This window comes from Glycine soja, chromosome 13, assembly GCF_004193775.1.
Source record: "Glycine soja cultivar W05 chromosome 13, ASM419377v2, whole genome shotgun sequence".
Lineage (NCBI taxonomy): Eukaryota > Viridiplantae > Streptophyta > Magnoliopsida > Fabales > Fabaceae > Glycine > Glycine soja.
Window position 1 is genome coordinate 22,733,852 of NC_041014.1, and position 23,362 is coordinate 22,757,213.

General features: G+C 33.5%; 3 protein-coding genes across 4 annotated transcripts; 2 read left to right on the forward strand and 1 right to left on the reverse strand.

Moving 5' to 3' along the window:
- Positions 1 to 1,138: 1,138 nt before the first annotated feature.
- LOC114381111 (kinesin-like protein KIN-7B) lies at positions 1,139 to 8,178 on the forward strand. Its single transcript, XM_028340292.1, has 15 exons — positions 1,139 to 1,533; positions 2,008 to 2,270; positions 2,544 to 2,633; positions 2,711 to 2,811; positions 2,993 to 3,106; positions 3,208 to 3,289; positions 3,503 to 3,570; positions 3,730 to 3,789; positions 3,872 to 3,996; positions 4,667 to 4,862; positions 5,360 to 5,497; positions 5,907 to 5,996; positions 6,071 to 6,985; positions 7,218 to 7,522; positions 7,762 to 8,178. Exons 2-15 carry the CDS (start codon positions 2,027 to 2,029, stop codon positions 8,084 to 8,086), a joined length of 2,853 nt encoding a protein of 950 aa, XP_028196093.1. The 5' UTR covers positions 1,139 to 1,533; positions 2,008 to 2,026; the 3' UTR covers positions 8,087 to 8,178.
- Positions 8,179 to 8,983: 805 nt separating this feature from the next.
- On the forward strand, positions 8,984 to 11,720 carry LOC114382592 (eukaryotic translation initiation factor 3 subunit K-like). Of its 2 annotated transcripts, XM_028342116.1 has the most exons (8): positions 8,984 to 9,217; positions 9,303 to 9,359; positions 9,448 to 9,498; positions 9,606 to 9,668; positions 10,208 to 10,258; positions 10,331 to 10,397; positions 10,656 to 10,738; positions 11,120 to 11,720. In XM_028342116.1, exons 1-8 carry the CDS (start codon positions 9,104 to 9,106, stop codon positions 11,321 to 11,323), a joined length of 690 nt encoding a protein of 229 aa, XP_028197917.1. In that variant the 5' UTR covers positions 8,984 to 9,103; the 3' UTR covers positions 11,324 to 11,720. The 2 variants fall into 2 exon arrangements, with proteins under 2 accessions (XP_028197917.1, XP_028197918.1); XM_028342117.1 differs by lacking the exon at positions 10,208 to 10,258.
- A 10,196-nt stretch (positions 11,721 to 21,916) lies between these two features.
- Positions 21,917 to 23,145, reverse strand: LOC114381716 (F-box/kelch-repeat protein At3g23880-like). Its single transcript, XM_028340944.1, has 3 exons — positions 23,139 to 23,145; positions 22,715 to 23,048; positions 21,917 to 22,631 (listed from the first exon to the last, which is right to left on the reverse strand). The coding sequence occupies exons 1-3, from the start codon at positions 23,143 to 23,145 to the stop codon at positions 21,917 to 21,919; spliced, it is 1,056 nt and encodes a 351-aa protein (XP_028196745.1).
- Between the last annotated feature and the right edge of the window lie 217 nt (positions 23,146 to 23,362).

Sequence of the window (23,362 nt, forward strand, 5' to 3'; positions counted from 1 at the left end):
ACAATAAGCCTTGAAATGTCTTCTTGCTTATGCCAATGAGCCCTTCATCTATTATGAAAAATATTTGAAATAACTGCACCTTGACGTATTAAAAAATGAGATTGAAAAGAAAATAAGTTTAAAGAATATATATAATAACTTTAAGAAAAAAGCGAAAGTAAAGACTCGTTTGTTTTACAACCTTAAAACGAATAAATATTGGGGAATATATTGAGTACAACCAAGTTGGTTGGCTTCGAACAATATTGTCTTTTTTATCATTCATTAAAAAGTGTTGGCCCATAATATAGGACTTGTAGCCATTGGTTTCTTTTTACTTTGCCAAAGTTAATTATGATTTGGAAAGTTGAAAAAGAAAAGGTTGAATGTCTCAAACCAAATCAAATCGGAATCAGGGCAATGATGGACTCGTCGTATGATCAGGTTAATATTTGAGTTGTGTGAAAAAATATATTTAACTTAGAAAAAGGATAATATTGTCATTAACAGGCATATAAAAATTATTGTCAGAATAGATTTCAAAATTTCTCGGAATAATAGAGACAGTCATCTTGACATCGAATATAAAGTTATATTTTAAGTTATCATTTACGATCGAGAGAGGACACTAGGTAATCTTTATAACAAAAGAATTATATAAATGTTCGTTTCCAAAAATGTATGTAGATTTAACGAGCATATATATATATATATATATATATATATATATATATATAATATTCTCATAATCCACCTCATGAAAAAGAAAAAGACATTGGTATAAAAAAATTTCAACCTTAGTGCCACGCACTTGAAAAAAGGTGACGAAGGATATTACGTATGGTGATGAATAGGCGTGACAAGTGACGAGCCATGCACGCGACCAAGTTTAATAAGATGTAGAATTTTAAGCCACATATTTCCAATGGAGATTAAAATCATTTTTAACAACCCTCGTAATAAGGATAGTTCTGTTTCTGTATGATATAATTTTAAATGAAGCATATAAAGAATACACAAAATTAAAGAAAAGTCAGATGCAGTCCACTACCAATTGGATGAATTCATGGAGTTCTATTTGTTCATGATGATGATTCTTTAAATAGGAGAAAATGCACTATTCCAACGCAAACACTTCGTAACAAAATGACTGATTCAGAAAGTGCTAAGCATTTATTAGTATCATTGGGTCAACGTTGAAGCAGAAAAGAGAGGCCCAAGAAGCCCACTCCATGAAGCCCATGTGGAAGGCCCACGAAAGTGGAAGATGTGGGACCCAGGAATTTAAAACGTCAGTTTATTGTTTCCCGTGCCGATGCGCGCACTGAACGGAAGGGCCATCATTGAAGTAGCCGTTACTATACACACCTCTTACTATCTCTGGACTGGAACTTTGAATTTCAGAGCGTTTTTTTCTCTTTCGAAAAGTAAACCTCGTCGTCGTTCATTCGTTCTTTCTCTCTTTCAGATCGATTGCAGAATTCATTTCGGCACTCCAAACTACGCCGTTCAGCATTTCCACCGGCGACTGAGCCTCCTCTTCTTCATCTGCAAGTACTTCTTTTCTTTCATTTCACAAAGAATCAATTTCTTTTTCAATAAACGTGCTCGATTAGTTGAATTGAATGTGCCTAGTAAAGATCAACAACAAGAAGAAGAAGATTTAGCAAAATATCATATGAAACAGATGTCAATCGCCATAGTGAAGTAGCGGATTACTATTTTGTTTTTTTTTTCGGAGGTGTTCTGATAGGTGATTTGTTGGGCGATTCAGCAATTTTAAAAGCTTCAGATCGTGCTAGGTTTTAGCTTAATCTTCATTCGCTCTTTTTGCAATGTAGCTAATTCAGAAATCGATATCCGTTTTTCTTTCTATTACCGTTTTCATCCAAATCAGTGACCTCCAAAGTTGCAACGGTTTTCGGAAGAACATGGCTTAGCTATTATTTATAATGTTCTTTATTTCAAGTATTTTCTCTTTAGAAATGAAGTGCTGTAAACTGCTGTTGCTGACGGATCGATCTGCAGAAATTGAAGGCAGAGCTCGATGACGGGAACACCTGTGGCGGTGGCTGCGGCAACGCCGAGGTCTAAGATACAGAGGAATGCTTCAGGTACGCCGGGTGGCCCCAAAGTTCGGGAGGAGAAAATTCGAGTCACGGTTCGGATGAGGCCGCTCAATACAAAGGAGCAAGCTATGTACGATCTAATTGCTTGGGATTGTTTGGATGAACACACTATTGTGTTCAAGAATCCAAACCAAGAGAGGCCTACAACACCATACACCTTCGGTAAGTTTGTTTTCAACTGTGTTTTTTTTTTCCGAGAGGAATTTGATAAACTTACATTTTCGTGAACAGAAATTCATGAATTTATATTTAAATTTCTGTATAAATGGGAGGTAATGAATATAAACCTGGTTAACGTTCTAGTGCGTTTATTGTTTAACGTTGTTTGAGTGGATTTGTATTTGTTAAGTTTCTATTTCCTTTTATATAACATTTATCTTATTTGTTATTTGTTACTTGTTACCTTTTTTCTTATTATTATTTGTTATGTTGCAGATAAAGTTTTTGCACCTACGTGCTCAACTCATAAGGTTTATGAAGAAGGGGCTAAAGATGTTGCTTTATCAGCACTTTCTGGAATCAATGGTAACTTGTTCTCAGCTAATGCTTGTGTTAGATTACGGGATGTTTTAGATGCATTCAAAAGTTTCATTTTTTTGCAGCAACAATATTTGCGTATGGGCAGACTAGCAGTGGTAAGACATTCACGATGAGAGGCGTCACTGAAAGTGCTATTAAAGACATCTACGACTACATTAAGAATGTGAGTTACTAGTTTACTGTTGATACCTACCAAACTTTATATGTCAATTATCTTCTACTGAGTATAAAGTAGAAGGCTATTCATGAGTTGAATCCTATTAGTATTTATCAAGATTAATTGCAGGATTTGATGGCAATTACTTGCAATTATGAACATTTTTTATTCGTTTCAATTTCCACAGACACCAGAAAGGGATTTTATTCTGAGAATCTCTGCTCTGGAAATCTATAATGAGACTGTCATAGACCTTCTGAAACGTGAATCTGGTCCTCTTCGGCTCTTGGATGATCCTGAGGTATAGTTCAGGGCTAAACCCTGAACGGAAATTTGTCAGGGATGCTTTAAAATTTCCTTGATTTGTCGCAAATCCTGAGGTAGATTTTTTCTTTGGTACAGAAAGGGACTATTGTGGAAAAGCTGAATGAAGAAGTAGCTGAAGATCGTCAACATCTTAGGCGCTTAATTGGCATCTGCGAAGGTAATCTAGAAATCTGGTGTGGTTTGTCATGTGAGACATATATAGGTTTCTCAAGAGCATACAGTATCACCATGTTGTTTGGCTAAGACTTTTATATCTCACTATTGGTGATGTTCTCTTTGTATAGAAACCATGAAAATATATAAGTTGTGGGCATTTTGCACTTAGGTTATCTGCATAGTACTATTGTTCATGTAAATATTGTATCTGCAGCTCAAAGGCAAGTGGGAGAAACTGCTTTAAATGATAAAAGCTCAAGATCACATCAAATAATCAGGCTGGTAAGCTCAGCTGAGGAAGTACAAGTATTCATTATAATGCATGCATATTTCAGATTGGTTAATTTACCCATTTATTTTCTCTGGCTACTTTATGCGGAGATTAGAAATAAGACTTATGCTTACTGCTCTGTAATCACTATTTTCATACGAATATTTCAGACTGTAGAAAGCAGCCTTCGTGAAAGTTCAGGTCACGTAAAGTCTTACATAGCAAGTTTGGTATGTTTCGTCTTCATAGCTTGACTTGATAGTCTTGATAACAAGCTAGTCATAGTGATGAATCATTATTATAACCTCACAGAATTTTGTGGATCTTGCTGGAAGTGAACGCATCTCTCAAACAAATACATGTGGAGCAAGAATGAAGGAAGGCAGCCACATCAACCGAAGTTTGTTGACACTTGCATCAGTCATCAGGAAGCTAAGGTCCAACATCTTTAAATATCAAAATGCATGTGGCTACTTTGTTATTGTTCTTCTACAAAAGAGCCATGATTATAAAAATTTAGCAGCCAAGATCAACAAGATGTAGAGAAAAAAAAATACTAAAAGGCCCATTTGTTTGTGTGTTTTTTTTTATAAGAAAAACATTTTTTTTAAATTAAAAATATGTTTAAAATCTCCACAATAATTGATTTTTTTTTAAATAAAAAATCCTCAACAAGATTTTAATATTTTTTGCTTTTAATCATCAAATGTCACATTAAAGTTGTCTTGTGACATGAAGGTAGGTTCAAATCTTTGAAACAGTCGCTCTACTTACAGGGGGATAAGACTGCTTACATCTATCCTTTCAATATCTCACTAGGAAGAAGCCTCATGCACCAGGCTACTCTTTTTGTTCAAACTGAAAAGTTTTTGACAACTACTAATATACTTGTGGAATCCAGTTTTTCTCGTAATCATTTTCATTTGATGACTAGAAATTGTTTACTGAGGAAGTTGGTTAATTTGAAATTGTTTATTGTGGAAGTTGGTTAATTTGAAATTGGCATTGATTATTATTATGATGAAGTAAAGACCTGTAGAGCTATGTAATTTGGTCAATAGACAGGCGTCCGATTCAGCTTTTTGGAGGTTTTCTTTTGCTTTGCAGTGGCGGAAAATGTGGTCACATACCATATAGAGACTCAAAATTGACACGAATATTGCAGTCTTCATTAGGAGGGAATGCTCGAACAGCGATTATCTGTACCATAAGTCCTTCCTTAAGTCATGTGGAGCAAACAAGAAATACACTAGCATTTGCTACCAGTGCAAAGGAAGTCATTAATACTGCCCGAGTTAATATGGTATGATTAAATGTCTAAATATAATTATGATTTGGTTGATTGAAGAGTAGATTAGTATGAAAATCTTTTCTCCTCGTGTTCTTATATTACTTGATAAAATCATTTTTTCCCAAAAATTTGTTTTCAAACAGAAGCTTGCAGCAGTTTGGTATCTTTCAATCTTTTTGACAAGTGTAAATTTGGATAGTAGCTCTCCTAGGTTTCTGATACTTAGTTCATAGCCTAGCCCACCTTGACTAGCAGCAAAGTGTATTTGTTTGGTAGAAGTATTTGAAATTATTGTTGAGAAAAGTGATGGATGCACCTTCTTCATAAAAAGCACCTTGTCTTTTATTTCGGGTGGCAATTATAGAGGACTTGTTTTCCCCTCTACTCGCTAAGTGATATTCATTTTTTTTTGTTATTTCGAGAAGCCACCTCATTGATTACAAGCTTTCATATTTTCCATGAAAAAAGAAAGGTATATACTAAGATAGATGGTGATGATCATTTAACAGGTCGTTTCAAATAAGACACTAGTTAGACAGTTGCAAAAGGAAGTTGCGAGGCTTGAAGGGGAGTTACGAAGCCCTGACCTTTCTGTGAATTCATGTCTAAGGTCATTGCTAGCTGAAAAGGAGTTGAAAATTCAGCAGGTACAAACTTCTTTACTTGGTCTTAACTTTCATGTTAACTTTACTGTGTTAAAATTTTTGAACTAACCTCTTCTCTGAGTCCTCTAGATGGATATTATAATGGTATTCTTTGGAGTTCTTACATTATTATTATCTCTTGTCTCAAGATGTGGTCAATAATTTGATTTCTATGTAGCTAAACATTCCAACATTCAAGTAAAATATTCATATACTCTTTGTGTATGCAATGGGTTTAACTTTCCCATTCCACAATGGATCAAAATCCCGGGAACTGGCTTCCCGTTGTCTGCTTTTCTTGTCGAATGAACTGTGAAAGACCAATTTATTAGTAACACTTAATTGTCTTTTCTTGAGCTTTTAGAAGAGAAACTCTTTTGGATGAATTGAATTGATAAACACAAATTTGCAGATGGAGAGGGATATGGAAGATCTGAGGCGACAGAGAGACCTTGCACAAACTCAACTTGATCTGGAAAGAAGAGTGAATAAAGTTCCAAAGGTATTTGGAATGGTCATATCACATTATTGTAACCCTGATTTAGACTTCTGACTCAAATTATATAATTCTTGCAGGGATCAAACGATTGTGGGCCCTCTAGTCAAATAGTCAGATGTCTTTCTTTTCCTGAAGAGAACAAATCAGCTAATGGTAAACGTACGCCAGAGCGACGAGAGGCAGTGGGCAGGCAGGCAATGCTGAAGAATTTATTGGCTTCTCCTGATCCATCCATACTGGTTGGTGAAATCCGAAAGCTTGAGGATCGGCAGCTCCAGCTCTGTGAGGATGCAAATCGAGCTCTTGAAGTTCTGCACCAGGATTTTGCAACTCACAAACTTGGGAATCAAGAAACTGCTGAAACCATGTCGAAAGTACTATCTGAAATAAAAGACTTAGTAGCTGCCAGCTCTACTCCAGAAGAAATTGTGGCAGCAGATAAGGCCGACCTAATGGAAAAGATCACACAGTTGAAAAATCAAGGGAACACCATTGCATCTTTAGAAAGGAAGCTGGAGAATGTTCAAAAATCTATAGACAAGCTTGTGTCTGCTTTTAATGCAGAGGAGACTCCAGAAAACAAGACGACCCCTCTGAGAAGGAAGAAAATTCTTCCTTTCACATTAAGCAACAGTCCCAACATGCAGCATATAATACGTGCTCCTTGCTCGCCTCTCTCCTCTTCGCGTAAAGCAATGGAACATGACATTGAGAACAGGGCACCGGAAAACAACATTGGCATCTCTGGCAGTGATTCTTTTGCTAAGTTTCATAAAGATACTCCACGAAAGGATGATAAAAGTTGTGATTCTATTTTATCACGGGCAGGAAGCCCAGCTACAAGGAAATCAAAATCAGTGAATGTGATGAAGATTCAAAAGATGTTCAAGAATGCTGCGGAGGAGAACATTCGGAGCTTCAGAGTTTATGTTACCGAGTTAAAAGAGCTAGTGGCAAAACTGCATTACCAGAAGCAGCTACTGGTTTGCCAGGTAAGGTTTTTTGATTTCCACTACTATGCTATAATAATGTGTGCTGCAATGCTCGTTTTGCCATTTTAGGAAAACTGTTTCTCACATTGAATCATGTCAGCATTTGTTTCAGGTTAAACCTATTGCAGATAATGCTTGTATGAGTTTAAGACTTTAAGTGTAATAGTAATTTGTTATTCTTATTGGCGTATAATATGCTGATACCTTTTATCCCCTGCACGCACGGGTTTAGGTTTTGGAACTGGAAGCAAACAAGTCATTAAATGAAGAAAAGGATACACCTGATCGGTCTCCCTTGCCATGGCATATACTATTTGATCAGCAGAGAAAGCAAATTATCATGTTATGGCATTTATGCCACATATCTCTTGTGCACCGGACACAGTTTTTTCTTCTGTTAGGAGGAGACCCTTCTGATCAGATATATATGGAAGTTGAACTTAGAAGATTGACTCGGTTAGAACAGCACCTGGCAGAGCTTGGGAATGCTAGTCCTGCACTTCTAGGTGATGAGCCTGCAGGCTCTGTTTCAGCAAGGTATGCTCGTGTCTTTGAAAGACATGTGTCTTTTTTGACAATTCCTGCTAGTCCTGCACTTCTAGGTGTCTTTGATAATTCCTTAAATCAAGTGTCTTTGATAAAGCTCGTGTATTTGAAAAACAGGTTTATTTTAGAAAATTCTAATAAATTAGTGCATGGCCTTGCACGCTTTTATTTGTATAATGAGCAGAGAATAGTATATTAATCTTTTGCTATTGATTGATCATCAAATGCAGCATTAGAGCTCTGAAGCAAGAAAGGGAACATCTTGCTAGGAAGGTGAACACTAAACTTACAGCAGAGGAGAGGGAACTGCTTTATGCAAAATGGGAAGTTCCTCCAGTTGGAAAACAAAGGAGACTGCAATTTGTAAATAAATTGTGGACCGACCCTTATAACATGCAACATGTGCAAGAAAGTGCTGAAATTGTAGCAAAGCTCATTGATTTCAGTGTATCTGATGAAAACAGCAAGGATATGATTGAATTAAACTTTTCAAGCCCTTTTAATAAGAAAACATGGGCGGGCTGGAACTTTATATCAAATCTTCTAAATTTGTAAACACATTGTTGTAGTTGTACGTCATTTGTAGTTGAGAAGAGAAGTAGAGAACTATCAAATATATATAATATTTCGATTCCATTAACTGATTATTAGGTGTACAAGTGGCATGTTTGCAAGAAAGAAAGAAAAAAAAAAGGTTACTTCACTTCTATCAATTTGAAAGTAAGAGTTTGAGAGAAAATGGCTTTCATTTTTTCTCTTTTTTTTCCTGCTGATTTTTCATTTTATTTTCTTTAATACACTAATTTTTTAACTATCCTTATTTTTTTAAAAAAATAATTGAAGAAAATATTTATTTTAACAGTTTTTCCTTTATTTAGCGATCACCGTTATGAAAATAAATACTGTATTTATTAAATTAAATCTTTAATTCACTACTTTTAACTATCCTTATTTTTTTAATAAAACTAATTAAAGAAAATATTTATTTTAAGTTTTTTCCTTTATTTAACACAACCACCTTTATGAAAATAAAAACTGAATTTATTAAATTGAAGCATTTGATAGAAACTCATAACCCATTCAAATATTTGATTCATAAAATTGTCATTTCAGAAAATACTCTATTTGATTCACAATACTAATTTTTTAAAATTAAAAATTATAATATAATAATTAATAATGATCAGTAAATTTTATTGAACTCAAATATATATTCAACCATAGAAAAATTTCTCAAATTATTTGCAAATTTTATTGAAATTAAACAATTAATTAAATTATTGTATTCGAGCCAATTCTACCAAACTAATATAATTTTGTTATAATTACGTAAAGAATTTTTAATTAACAAAACAAGATAGTTTTCTTTATACCAAACAAAACAAAATAGTTAAAAAATAATAAGCTTTTTTTTATTTTTTATAAATTATATTGTATTACATTACATTTCCGTTGCTCCACTCACTCAGCCTAAGTAGGGTTTTGCAGAGTGTCGCGTTTGTCGCATTCCATACGAGGCCGAAGCGAAGAGTGTTTGTAGGGTTTGCGTTGCGCATCGTTTGAGAGAGAGAGATGGGAAGAGAAAAAGAGACAACAAAGGTAGCTTACGCAGTGGAGCAGCTTGTAGCCTTCAATCGATACAATCCCGATATTCTTCCAGATCTCGAAAACTATGTCAACGACCAGGTTCCTTCTTTTTCCTTTTTCTCTATCTTCTTTTCCTTAAATCCAAAAACCTAGCTTTGAAACCCAATTTATGCCTCCTTTTTAGGTTTCGTCGCAAACTTATAGCCTGGACGCGAATCTCTGCCTTCTTCGCCTCTACCAGGTATTTTTCATTGGTTTTTCATATCAATTAGTTCATTAGTTACAAGTTGCGAGTAATAGTTTGTTTGATTATCTATCTATTACTGCAGTTTGAACCTGAGAAAATGAGTTCCCAGATTGTGGCCCGCATATTGGTCAAGGTGTGTTTTTTTTTTTTTTTTATGTGGCTGTTACTTTTGAACTGATTGGTTGGATGGTGAATGCCATCTCGTGCTCATATATTTATTTATTTACTTTCGTTGAACAGGCTCTCATGGCAATGCCGGCGCCAGATTTCAGCCTTTGTCTCTTTTTGATTCCAGAACGCGTGGTAATTTGTGTTGCTTTCATTCACACATAACTAGATGTTTGAATAGTTTTGTCACCCATGTCTGTTATGCGTGTTTGAATAATTACCTGCAAGTTTATGAATTTTACTGAACTTGAATGTGAACTGTATTATGGGATTTGTGATGACAATACAAATTCAAGTATACCAAGTTCTGCAGGTAAAATATTGAGTGTAATTATTGAATTAGTAAATAAGGGAAGGGATATCGATAAAAATTCTAGAGAAGAAGCATTAGAATATTGATTTTGTCAATTCCTTCACATGCAATCCACAAAATTAGTCAACCAGTTCGTCTATTATCCCCCTTATTATTGATTCAGATTACTAATTTTTTAGTTTTATCAATTTAAGTTGTTAGATCCTTTCAGTTTATGTTATTCTTTTTATGAATCTTAGCAAATGGAGGAGCAGTTCAAGACTTTGATATTTGATAAAACTAATAAAACTAAAGAATCTCACAACTTAAGGTTTTGTGGAATTTTGATTTTTTTTTTAGTTTTTTTTTTTATGAATCTTAGCAAATGGAGGAGCAATTCAAGACTTTGATTGTTCTGTCTCACTATTTGGAGGTAAGCATCAGCTTTGGTTGCTAGAGGACTTAGCAGACATTTGAAATTAGAAATTAATGTATGCCTCTTCAGACAGGAAGATTTCGGCAGTTCTGGGATGAAGCCGCAAAAAGTCGTCACATAGTTGAAGCTGTGCCAGGTGATTATATATTATTAATTTATGAAATGATAATTAGTTGTTATGATTAATGAACTTTGAATGACATGACCAATAGATTTCAAATATAAAAAAAAGCATACATTTATTATTATTATTATTATCTGACTAGCCATACGTTTTATACAGTGTAAGTTCTTACTGAATATTGTCATCTATTAACCTTTTTTGAACTAAAGCATTCTCTGTAATGTGCTGCCACTTTATCTTGTAGCTGATAATATTGCTTTTCAATTGTAGGATTTGAGCAGGCAATCCAAGGGTATGCAATCCATGTCCTTTCCTTGACTTACCAAAGGATTCCTAGAACTGTGCTTGCTGAGGTATGTTTGTTTTGTCCATTTGAAGCATTGATTCATTACTTAGTGGAATATTGTTTCATCTCCAGCTAAACCAAAATCCAGTGCATTTATTTCCTAATTCCTAGTTGAACTCATGTTTAAATGTGACTCATACATTAAGAATAAAACACTTCTAGACTCACCAGTTTAATCCTCTATTTATTGTTTAGGTGTTCAATGGTTCTTCTTGAAAACTTTGGCACCTTGTTATTTGCATTTTTCTCACTGTTTGTCAGAAACAAACGAGTCTAACTATTTGACTTGTGTTCTGGAGTCTCTTAGGAGCGGTTAGTTCTGTGAAATTTGTTATTGTTTTAATGACTTTCACTAACCTTTATTATCATTTATTCTCTGTTTTCATAGGCCATTAACATAGAAGGTTTATCCTTGGACAAATTCCTTGAAAATCAAGTGGCCAACAATGGTTGGGTTATTGAGAAGAGCCAAGGTAGGGCTCAACTTATTGTCCTCCCTAGAAATGAATTTAATGACCCAGCTTTGAAGAAAAATGCCGCAGACAGTGTACCATTGGAGCACATTACTCGCATCTTCCCTATTCTTAGTTGATTTTTCTATGGTAGACTGCCAATTTTGTTTCCTGAAGGAGATCATGCAAATATTATATCAGTTGGAGCAACATCTTCCCTTCCCCTTGGATGCTTCAATTTGAGAATTAGTGGACAGCTATTGTAGTTTACTCATTTTGTATTCCTGTCTGAAAATTAATTTGCTTCGCTATGCTTTATTATTCGGTGAACAGATTGCCTGCTCTCTTTACTGCGTCTATAAGTTCCCTGGCTAGTTATGAGTGCTAGGATAAAAATAGGAGGAAAGAAGAAATACAAAGTTGGAATAAGGAGTAGAGAAAGGTTCACTTGTATGCATATGGTATGTTACTGGGGCAAAATTGAACTCGAAACTTATGTCAACTAATCTCATGGATGTTGGTGGCTAAATTCTAAAACATGGCCTGAGTTATTTTTCTCTTTTATTTGTAGGGAGCCAACCGCGAGGTTAACCAGATTTTTGTCCCTCAAATTTATCTTTTACCTAATCTGCTTCCACTCTTTCCATTCACTCTTCCTACCATAATTCATGATTTGCTTTAAGTTAAGGTTGCATATCTATAAATGTGCCGGAACCTTGTTTTTGCTGCCAAAAGAAACACTGCCACAATTCAAGGAGCTAACATATGATAGATGGATGAAATTTAGAAAGTCAAGATTGAATAGAGTAATTAAAATTTTAACTGAAGGCTAAATTGGAAAGATCCAAAAATGCCTTTTCAAGATTTGTAGTTTTGGCACATTTAAAATAGATCCTGGAAAGGTATTTTATTAAAATGAAATTAAAATTCTATCATACGAGAAAGTATAATTCATAAGTTGAGAGTGTGATATTATCCAAGAACAGCAAAAATTGTAACCCATCAAAGAAATAGAAATCACAGGAAAATATATAAACATCATGCTCAACGATGCAGCTATGCATATCCCTCTACAAACAAAGAAAGATATGAGCTTTTAACCCAAGGGTTGTGTTATTAACAATGAGATTTTACAGCAACAGTCTTACCAGGCATAGGAAAAAAAAACACTCATCCAATTCTTGCTTCCCAAATTTGTGTGGAAGTGCTTGCACAGGGGCAAACAAAATAACCATAAGTTTCAATAGGGCCAAAAAATTAAAAATATTTGGTACTTATGTATCATGTTTTTAACTTACAAAAGATCAAGCCAATTAAACAATCAAATTAAAAATAAAATTCTCGAACTCCGTCAATTGGTGACATAATTTAAAATGGTAAGAGAAAAATCCTACGAAATATCCTTACCTCAAAACATTCAATAAACAAATTTTATACTATAAGCAACGAAGAAATTGAATTAAACTTTATTTTTAAGTTGTCATGCTTCTTAGCTATTCGTTGAACATTCTACGAAACAAAATTTTGAATTAAAAATAGAAATCAAAAGAGCATGCCTCAACATGAAAATGTTTATAAAAGACTCTGTATCCAACCTTAGCCAGCAAGAAGTTGAAGCTTGCATCATGGAAGGGGGACCAAATTAGATATGTGAAAAATTCAGTTGAGATGTTCAAGAGAAAAAGAGATTACACAATAAAAGTTTTTTTTTAAAGAAAAAGGCACTCATTTCTGGTATTCTATATCTATAACGATTTAAATTAAATTAATTTAGGGTAAGTTTCAAGAATAAAATAATTCTACTTTTTCTACATTTTGTTTTAAACATTCTGATGCCCAACCAAATAAAAAAATATTCAGGAGAGAATGAATTGCCTTTCAGGATGGACAAAACCAACAGCACTTCAACTGTAATAGCATGCAACTCAAAATTGACCAGCACCCAAGCAAACACAGTTAGTGCGTGCCTTCAAACAGATAAACTTCTATAAGTAAATAGTTCTTTTTGATTCTTAAAAAAAAAGTCTCAATTTTGATTTTTAATTAGATCTTCAACATATTCGCATTTCTTCTAACTAGCATTGTCGCGTAAAAAGTGAATTTAAACCCAGAACAGAAAACAAGAACCTAAGGATAAAGAAAAAAAATGTTAAGACAATACGAGCTGTCAAGGCTTCAACAACACATGATTGAAATTCCAATGCACTCCAACGGAGAAGTAAAACGGGTGATGATGCTTTGGCAAAAAGTACATTGCAAGCAACTCTAACGGTAATCAAACTTGTAATTGTAAATCTCAAGCGGTTTTCTAGATTAATAATTATAGGAAATCAATAGGATCTTAAAATATATGATTCTTATAAATATATGATTCTTACAAATAATAGATAAATAATGTATACATTTCTCTATAGTGAGACTTCTCTCCAATGTATTTTAATTCCTTGAAATAGGAAATCAATAGGATCTTGAAATATATGATTCTTATAAATATATGATTCTTACAAATAATAGATAAATAATATGTACCTTTTTCTATAGTGAGACTTCTCTCCAATGTATTTTAATTCCTTGGAATAGGAAAGAAACAAGATTTCGTTTCCTTAACTATTCTTTTTGTCTCTACGTTCGTGATGACTAGGGATTAGAGAAAACATTTTTTTGTCAGGAAGATGATCTTATTTCACGTCAGTAGATATTCACCCCTTTATAACCACTGCTCCCATCAAGTAGCAGTTATCTCTAGAAATTTCTTCTATTTAGTCCTTAATTATTAATTATTTATTTATTAGTCCCTACATAAGTCACATACCTCTCACATGAGACATATTAATTCTAATATTCTCCCACTTAACTCATGTGACATTATCAAACATTATGGACTGAATAAATAAATAGATTAGATTAACATAATGCACATTAATATGACTAAACTGTTTTATACATTAGGTACATCATAATTTCATGATTAAGAATAGGAACCAATTCGAGTCATGACAGTTGTATATCACTTAATCGACATAGTTCCTTCCATGTACTACAAATTAGTATTCTCCTTAATATGACCATTAATTAGGAGTACATAATTGGTTCAACATAATGTCTTTATTCAAGATAAAACCTGTTAACATTACTCTAATGCAAATATGCATGTAAACATAGAGAATATGTAATAAAAAACATATCATAAATGAGCTCAGAGTGTCAATAAAATTCATACTTTCAACATGTTCTAAATGTCTTGGGCGGTAATCTCTTGGTCAAAGGATCAACTATCATAAGGTTTGTGCTAATATGTTCTGACACTCTTTGTTTCTGAACTTCTTCCTTTACGACAAAATACTTTAATTTCATATACTTAGCACTCTTAGAGTACTTTTAGCTCTTTGAGAAAAATACTACTGCGGAATTATCACAATACATTTTGAGCGACCTAGCAATATTGTCGATAATTTCAAGCCCTTAAATAAAGTTTCATAGCTAATTACCCTGAATTGTAGTCTCAAAACATGCTACAAATCCAGCTTTCATGGTAGATGCAACAACAACTAATGCATATAGAATTACTTTTGTTTGTTTTCGTTCCATATCATTTTTAGGACATTGTGTGAGACTAAATTTATCTCTTTTTTGAATTGGAACGGGTGATGTCGAGCACCTTTTCATCCTGAATCTCTCTAATACTTTATTGATATATGTTTTATGAGATAAGCCTAACAATCCTTGTGATCCATTACAGAATATTTTTATCCCTATCACATAGTTTGTCTCACCTATATCTTTCATTTCAAAGTTGCTAGAGAGAAACTTCTTAGTCTCATGAAGAAGACCAAGATTATTAATTGGAAGTAAGATATCAACAACATACAGAATTAGAAAAATAATCTTACTCCCACTGATCTTCAGATATATACACCGATTAACTGTATTTTCCTTAAATCCAAAAGAAACAATGGTATCATTAAACTTCAAATACCATTGGCAGGAAACTTGCTTAAGACCGTATATTGATTTCTTTAATTTGCACACGATATGTTCCTTTTCTTCAAATGAGAATCTCATTGGTTGGTCCATATAAACATTATCCTCTAAATCTCCACTAAGAAAGACAGTTTTCACATCCATTTGATGTAGTTCCAAGTCATAATGGGCTACTAATGCCATGATAATCCTGAAAGAATCCTTTCGTGAGACTGATGAAAACATCTCTTTATAATCAATGTCATCTTTCTGAGTAAATCTCTTAGCAATAAGTCTAGCCTCGTAAGTTCAAGGTTATCATGAGAGTTATGTTTAGTCTTGAAGACCTACTTACTTGTGGATAACCAATGAAATATCCACTGATTGTTATTGCATCCAATTTTCTTTCTTATGGGTTATAAATTCTTATTTCTGTTTGGCAACCCAAAACATGCTGGTGCTTTATACCAGGTGTCCTATTTGTCCACAGTTCAAAAGGTGTCTTTGGAACTACCTTACTAGGAAACCTATTTAACAAATACATGACAACTTTCAAGGCATACATCTACTAAGATACAAGTAAAGTTGAATTGCTTAACATACTCATAATCATATCCATTAAAATTCTATTATGCCTTTATGATACACCATTTTGTTGTGGTGTATCAAGCATTGTATATTGCGCACAAATGCCACGTTTCTGAAGGAATTTAGCAAATGGACCTGGATGTTGCCCAGTTTCATTATATCTTTCGTAATACTCACCACATTTATCAGACCTAACAACTTTCACCTTTCTGTCTAATTGTCTTTCTACTTCATTCAAGTAAATTTCTAAGTCATCCATTGCTTAAGATTTCTCATGCAGTAAATAAACATAACCATAACGTGAATAATCATTAATAAAAGTGATAAAATATCTTTCCTTTCCGAAAGAATTAGCATCAAAAGGCCTACACATATCATTATGCACAATTTCAAGAAGTTGAGTGCTTTTTGTAACTTCTTTCTTTGTATGTTTTGTTTGTTTTCCCTTAATACAATCCACACAAATATTTAGATCCGTAAAATTTAAATCATGAAAAATTTCATTCTTTATTAATCTTTTAATCATTTCTCTAGAAATGTTACCTAAACGTTAATGCCACAAGAAAACATATCATTCATTCACTAAACTATGTTTAGTGCCAGCATTATGATGCAGAATTAAAATAGTTTCAGCATACAAACCATCTAATTTCAATTTATATAAACCATCACAAAGAACACAAGTACCAATGAGATGATTATGCTTAAATAAACTGAAACATTCATTACCAAAATTAAAAGAGTATCCAGTAACATCAAGTTTAGATAATGAAACTAAATTCCTAGATAAACTAAGTACATAAGGAGTTTCCAATAAATCTAAATGATATCCAGTGTCAAGTTTTAAACGATAAGTCCCAACTGCTTCCACTGGAGCTTTCACTTTATTCCTTATGAAGACAAACTTCTCATTTGGGCTTATGGTTTGGATTGTAAAGAATCTCTGCATAGTATTAGAAACATGAGTCGTACATCCAAAATAAATCCACCATGTATTATGGGAAACTTAAGTTTGATTCAAAACATACAAGAGCATTAAACTCACCTTTCTTTTCGAACCAAGATTTACGCTTTGGGTAATCCTTCAGGAAGTATCAAGATTTCCCACAGAAATGACAATTGTTTCCGTTTGATACCTTCTTTTGGATTTGCAAAGAGCCATCATTGATCTTTAATGGCCCTTTGCCTTTATCATGTTTCTTCACAAATTTCTTTCCAACTCCTTGATTCCCCTTGGTGGCTTACATAATGGGCTGAGTGACTTCCTTGATTTTTAAGCCTTGTTTTTTCCTGAACTAACATATTGTGTAATTCATGCATATTCCATTTATCTTTCATGGTATTATAGCTCATTTGGAATAGGCCATACTCAAATGGTAATGAGTTCAAAATAAACTGAACAAGGAAGTTCTTATTCACAGTCTTGCTGCAATGTTTGTCATCTCAATGACATGCTCATGTGTAACATCCCATTTTTCATAAGCTAATTTTGAAAAATAATTTTTATTTATAAATAAATAGAGTTTTAGAAAAATGATGAGATTCTATAAATAAATAAATAAGGAGATATAATTATTAATTAAAATAATGATTTGAGAGAAAATAAAAAGGGTATTTTATTTATTTGTTTGATAGAAAATAAAATAGAGTTTATTTTTATAAAATAATAAATAAATAAATTGAGTAAACCTAGATATAAATAGTGTTAGGTCAGTTTTCACACTGACGCTGTCTCTTCTTTCCCTCATTTTCGTTTTTTCCCTTATCCTCTCAAAACCCTTTCTTTTTTCCCGCAACCCACCAAACTTGTCTCAGAAAAACGACGATCTCGGACTCATTCACCGTTGGATCGTCGTAAAATTTTAGTACCACGTTCACAACCTAATTCCAAGCATTCTCACCGTTGGGAATTTCGATATCATGTATGAACTGAGAGAAATATCCTTCGCATTGTAGCATTTTTCTTTCCCGCAGAAACCCAGAGCTGTCTTGGTAAAACTACGATTCCGGTTTCCTTAACCGTTGGATTGTTGTGAAATTTGGATATGTTGTTTGAAATTCAATTTCGCATGCTTTGACCGTTGGGATTTTCGAGATGATGTTCGTGGAGAGAGAAAAAGGAATCGCATGAAGATAGTCCAAATGGAGGCTTCAATCCCTTCTACGTTTCTCTGACGTTTGGGAACTCTATCGGAGCAGTCAGAGGAGAAACTGAAGGAATCTTAGGGAACCGCTAGAGATGCTGCTATTGCTGTCGGAAGACACGTGAGTCCGCTTAGAGGTAAGGGATGAGTTATTCACAATTGGGGGTTAGTGAGAACATGTGTAGGGATCCTTAGAGGATATAATTGAGGTTTTATTTTGGGATGTTTATTAAATTGCAATTTTTCCTTTATGATTATAAATAAAATATTGATGTCCTAATGAAAATTGTTTGATAAATTGTGCTCTTGATATTTATATATTTTGACCTATGATTTTGATATAAGTGTGTAATATTATTTGAGAGATTTTAGTCCTCATGTTGTGATCGTCTTTTGTATAAATTGCTATATTGAGTATATGAAATGATGATTCAAATTGTGAGTACGTGATGAATTGTGGAATGACATGTGCTTTGAGATTATAATATTGTTATTGAGATTGAGTATAAGTGTAAAGTTGAACATGTGTTAATTTGTGAGATACGTAAAAACATGTGATGGTGGATTGTGACACTATGAAATGTGAAATTGTGAATGAGTTTTAGTTGTGGATAAGCGTGTAGTTAACACTTGATGTGAAATTACTTATGTTGTAAGCTATGAATTGTACAATAACCCGACCAGTGTTATATTGAGAAAAGCGTTGATGCGCAGTGTTAAAGAGAAAATGTAGGTTTCCTATTTAGGAACCAGTGTTAAATCGTAACGCAATTGTGTTGAACGTGTTTAAAACACGAGTGTAAGGTCATGGGTATTGTATAATTCATGAGCAGTGTCTGCATGCAAAAATTATTTTAGGGGTTGGACCTGAATCAGGAGGGAGAGACCCTGATAGACTCTTCGGAGTGTAGGCCTTGGGGGTCACCGGATTTGAGTACTCCTTTAAGCCTATGCTGATCTCATATGGTTGAAGCATCCTCGCAAAACATCGTGACCCTGACTGGTCTCCCTATGATCTTACTTAGTGAGAGTGACCTGATAAACCCATTGTGTGGTGTGTCTTGTTATGTACTCCTAAGCGCCCCAGGGTGGTTTTTCACTGACATGGTACCACATTGCATATAAGATTGAGTCTTAACATAACTGTTGCATATACTTGCTAATTGATGCGTTATTATATCTTGATCGGAGTGTGGGATTCTTGTGTAATGTGATTGATGATTGAAAAGTGAATTTTGAATGACGAAGTGGTGAAGTTACGTGAGCTATGTTTAAACAAGTGGTATCTCATTTATATAATATGTATATTTAATTGTCTTGTTTCTCTATTAGCTAGGAATGTGATAACTCACTCCCTGTGTGTTGTTGTGTTTGGATCCTGTGATGATCTTGAACTTGTGTTCGGGGGAGCAGAAAATAGGTGGATGATTATAAAGAATCTCATGCTAGAGGACTCGGGAACATAACGCTCTGATAGGATGTGACATTAGGATATAGGTTCTATATTAATTGTATGAAGCTTAGACGACCTTGTTGAGTCGAGAATACTTTATTATTTATTTGGACAAGTTTGAATATGATGTAAAAGAAAATGAATGTGAGCCTTTTTCCCCTTTGAAAGAAAAAAAAATGTTTTAAAAATACTTTTAATTAATATTTGAATTTGTTTATTCCTTATTAGTATATATGTGAGGGGTAGAGGGTGTCACATCATACATAGTACGTGAACCATCAAACTTCATGGTGATGAGTGTACTCATTAATGTTCCAGCAAAAGACTTATCAGTTGTTTAAGAGCGCTCTCCGACTAATCCCATAAATCCTTTAGCACTTTCAGCTGTAGGGAGAGTTGTCTTAATACTGTTTGCAACAATCATTCTCATGAACATTAGACTGAGTTTGTTAGATCTTTTCTAAGCTTTATAATGAGCTTTCTCTTCATTGCTACTAGCATAAGAGTTCAATGATACATGAGAGTTCAATAAATTGGGAACAAATATTGCATAATAAAATTTACATAAGCGTTTTGAGACATAAAACACATGTCATACATATAATTGATTCAAATAATCAATGTATATTGATGTTCTCCTTTGGGTGATACACCAACACAACATACAAACATGATGATGCTAATAAAATTCTTAACATTATTTGGCAATTAAATATGCACCAATTAGTAGTATCTATTACCTTTGGGTATATAAAAAAAAAACTAATGATACACACAAATCGCCTACAATTATATTCATTAATCAAAAGAACAACTAATCAACCTTTGGGCGATCCATAAATGCCTTATAACAATGAATTTTAATTACCCATAAACCAATAATCATATAATTTAGCATCCATTATTCTATGAGTAATTGAAATAATCATTAATTTGGAACTAAATAACCTTATAAATTTAGCCACTTTGGTGACTAAAAAATCTATCATATACTTAATTCCAACCAAATATACGGCCTGTACATACTTATTGTTATTAACAATTTATAACCATTTTATTAATTTAATTCCAGGCCATAAAATGATATTCACATTTATTTGTATTTTGCATTCAAACACGATCAAGCAAATATATTCATATACATATTTGCTACTATTGACAATTTCAAAGCATTCATGTTAATTTAATTCCATGACATAAATTTTTAATCCTTTAATCACGTTCAACAATAATATTTGGAAAAAAAGTGAGCAAGTGAGATTGAGAACAGCAAAAAGAGGGCTAAGATTAGCAATTCCAAAATAATTCCTTTTGCTTTTAAACGTACATGAGAGAGAGAGATTTCGCTTTTTACATTCAAATATTACTTTCCTTCAATTCATCGTTCAAATAAAATATATGCTTCCTTCCTCGACTGTTATTAGTTTAGTTTATTATACAAACTCAGCAAACAAAACATTGTAACCTACGATAAACACCAAGTAGAGTTCAAGAGGAAGTCAATTCAGGCACACATAAATTAGATACAAAATTCCATACTTATAGCGGAAAAATATAATAAACACCAAAAGTATATTATTGAAACATATAATCAAAACTACATGCAGTAAAAATTAAAATTCCTAAATTTGGTAAGTAGGGTTCATGCATAGTTAAAGAGAGAATAAATCATTCTTGAAAAATCATAAATTTTATAACCTATATCCTGATGTCATTTGTAAATCTTAAGGGGTTTCTTAGATTAACTATTATAGGAAACTCATAAAATCTTAAAATATATGATTATCACAAATAATAGATAATCAGTGCGTATCTTTCTTGAGAGTGAAGTTTCTCTCCGGTGTACTTTGATTCCTTTAAAGAGAAAAGAAACATAGATTTAGCTTCCTTGACTATTTTTTTTTTTGTCTCTCTATCTTCTAGATGATTAAAGGTTAGAGAGAATATTTTTTTTATCGGGAAGAGAACCTCTTATTTCACATTATAATCACTACTTTCATCAAGTAGTCATTATCTCTAAAAATTTCTACTATTTAATCCAATTATAATTTAATTTATAATTATTAATTGTTTATTTATTAGTCCTATATAAGTCACATATTTCTCATATGAGACATTAATTTATGTTTCTCATATGAGACATTAATTTTAATAAGACTTCTTTTTTTCTCTCTTTTTTTCTAGTTTTTTTTTTTATTATGTAAGAAAAGATAAGGTGTATGATTGCCCTGCAATTTTTTCTTAAAAGCAAAATAATTGATATTGAACTTTAAAGTGTGCCAAGTCAACACAAGGTATATAGATCAATACCAGAACAAAACCACGAGAGACCATTAAAAATTCAATATAAAGTGCACAATTGCAGTTGAAGATCACAGAACTTATAGAGAAACCTAAGAATAAAACACTCACGAGAGAAGGAAATCATTTATATTAATAAAAAAGAAAATTAAAATTAGCCTCATTTAATCCAAAGATTCTGATAACAATAGCCGAGAATGAACCAACAAGTTAGTCTCAGCCACAAATTTCTCATTACATGTCTTGTTCTAAATCCACTTACTTGCAGCCAATAGTTGCAGAGTTGCTCAAATTCGATAAGGCAAAACCAAGCTTTCAACGTATTGAGTGGACTCCAAAATAACTGTTTTGGAGAACATCCCATTAGGCTTTACTCTATTCTCTCTCCGGTTATACAGAACAAGTCCAAACTCTGATTTGCTTGCCACCAACCTGACATCGCTATTTGCATGCATGGCCATCCAAGACGAAGATGTAGAAATTTGAAGATGCTCATAACTAACCTTCTTCAACGGAGTCCTAGATTTCTCAACTCCAAATTCCTTCATTTGCCAAATAGCGAGACGAGTTCTCTTGTAATCATGAGAAAGACACAGACAACCTCCTAAAACTCCAATCACTGTGTCATCAGACAGGACATCAACATCAACAGGCAGTGACAAATATCTGTATGTCTCTTTCCTTATATCAAAGGAAAAGATTGCATTCTGATGGGTAGTGTAAAGTCTTCCTACCCAGTTAAGAGTGTTACTCATAAACAGCCCCTTAGTATGAATTGCACGGAGAAAATCAGTCCAAGTTGCAATCTTTCTCCAACAATTATCACCCAAACAGCAAACTCTCAATTCCGTAATTGCCCGTGATTTCTTAACCACGGCCACCACCTTGTAAGTGTCGCTTGAATCATTGTAGCCAAAGCCAATCAACGTATGAATATAGCACATAATGCATGGTGATTTTTTGGACCTTAGCCTTGTGGCCGGGTTCCAAAATCGGCATGGCCTTTTTGCAAAGTAGTCCCAGAGACTTCATGTGTCAAAGCACTCAAACGGACCAATCCATTACAGACCCCGACAACGTTGTACTTCTGATTGAATGGGAGGTCACCGTCATCAATGGCGGATAATGGGTTATCGAGTAAACGTTGCATGGAGCAGTAGTAGTGTAGGGAGCATTGTTCTTCCTTGGAGTTGGAGTTTAATAACGTGAATAGGACGGGGGTGTCTCTGCAGTATGATCTTTGAAGGTGCAGTTTCACGAAAGAGAGATCAAGCAAAAGAGACTTCCAAGACTTGCAAACGCACCTGAATCGCAAAAGTGCTTTCACCGGAAGCCATGACAGAATTTTCACAGTGACATCGCCAGGGAGAAATGCGCCAGCGCAGGATTCATTCTCACTAATGCCATAAATTGTGAATTCTAGAAACCTTAATTAACCAATGCATATGTACGTATGGGCCTGTGCCCAGGTATTAAGAAAATAAATAGCCAAAATATCTCAATTCACACCAACCATATTCTTTTGTTATCTAAAAAGGTTGATTTCTTTAAAAAAAAACATATTAAATTGATTAGATAGTTATATATTCTAATAGATTTTAATTCAAATAAATTCACGATACTAATATATTTTACTTTAAATTGTCACCCCTTTATCCTTTTTTGTGTAGTGTAGATTTAATAATTTGATCATTTATCTTTTAAAAATATTAATTTGATAACTTGTACACTTT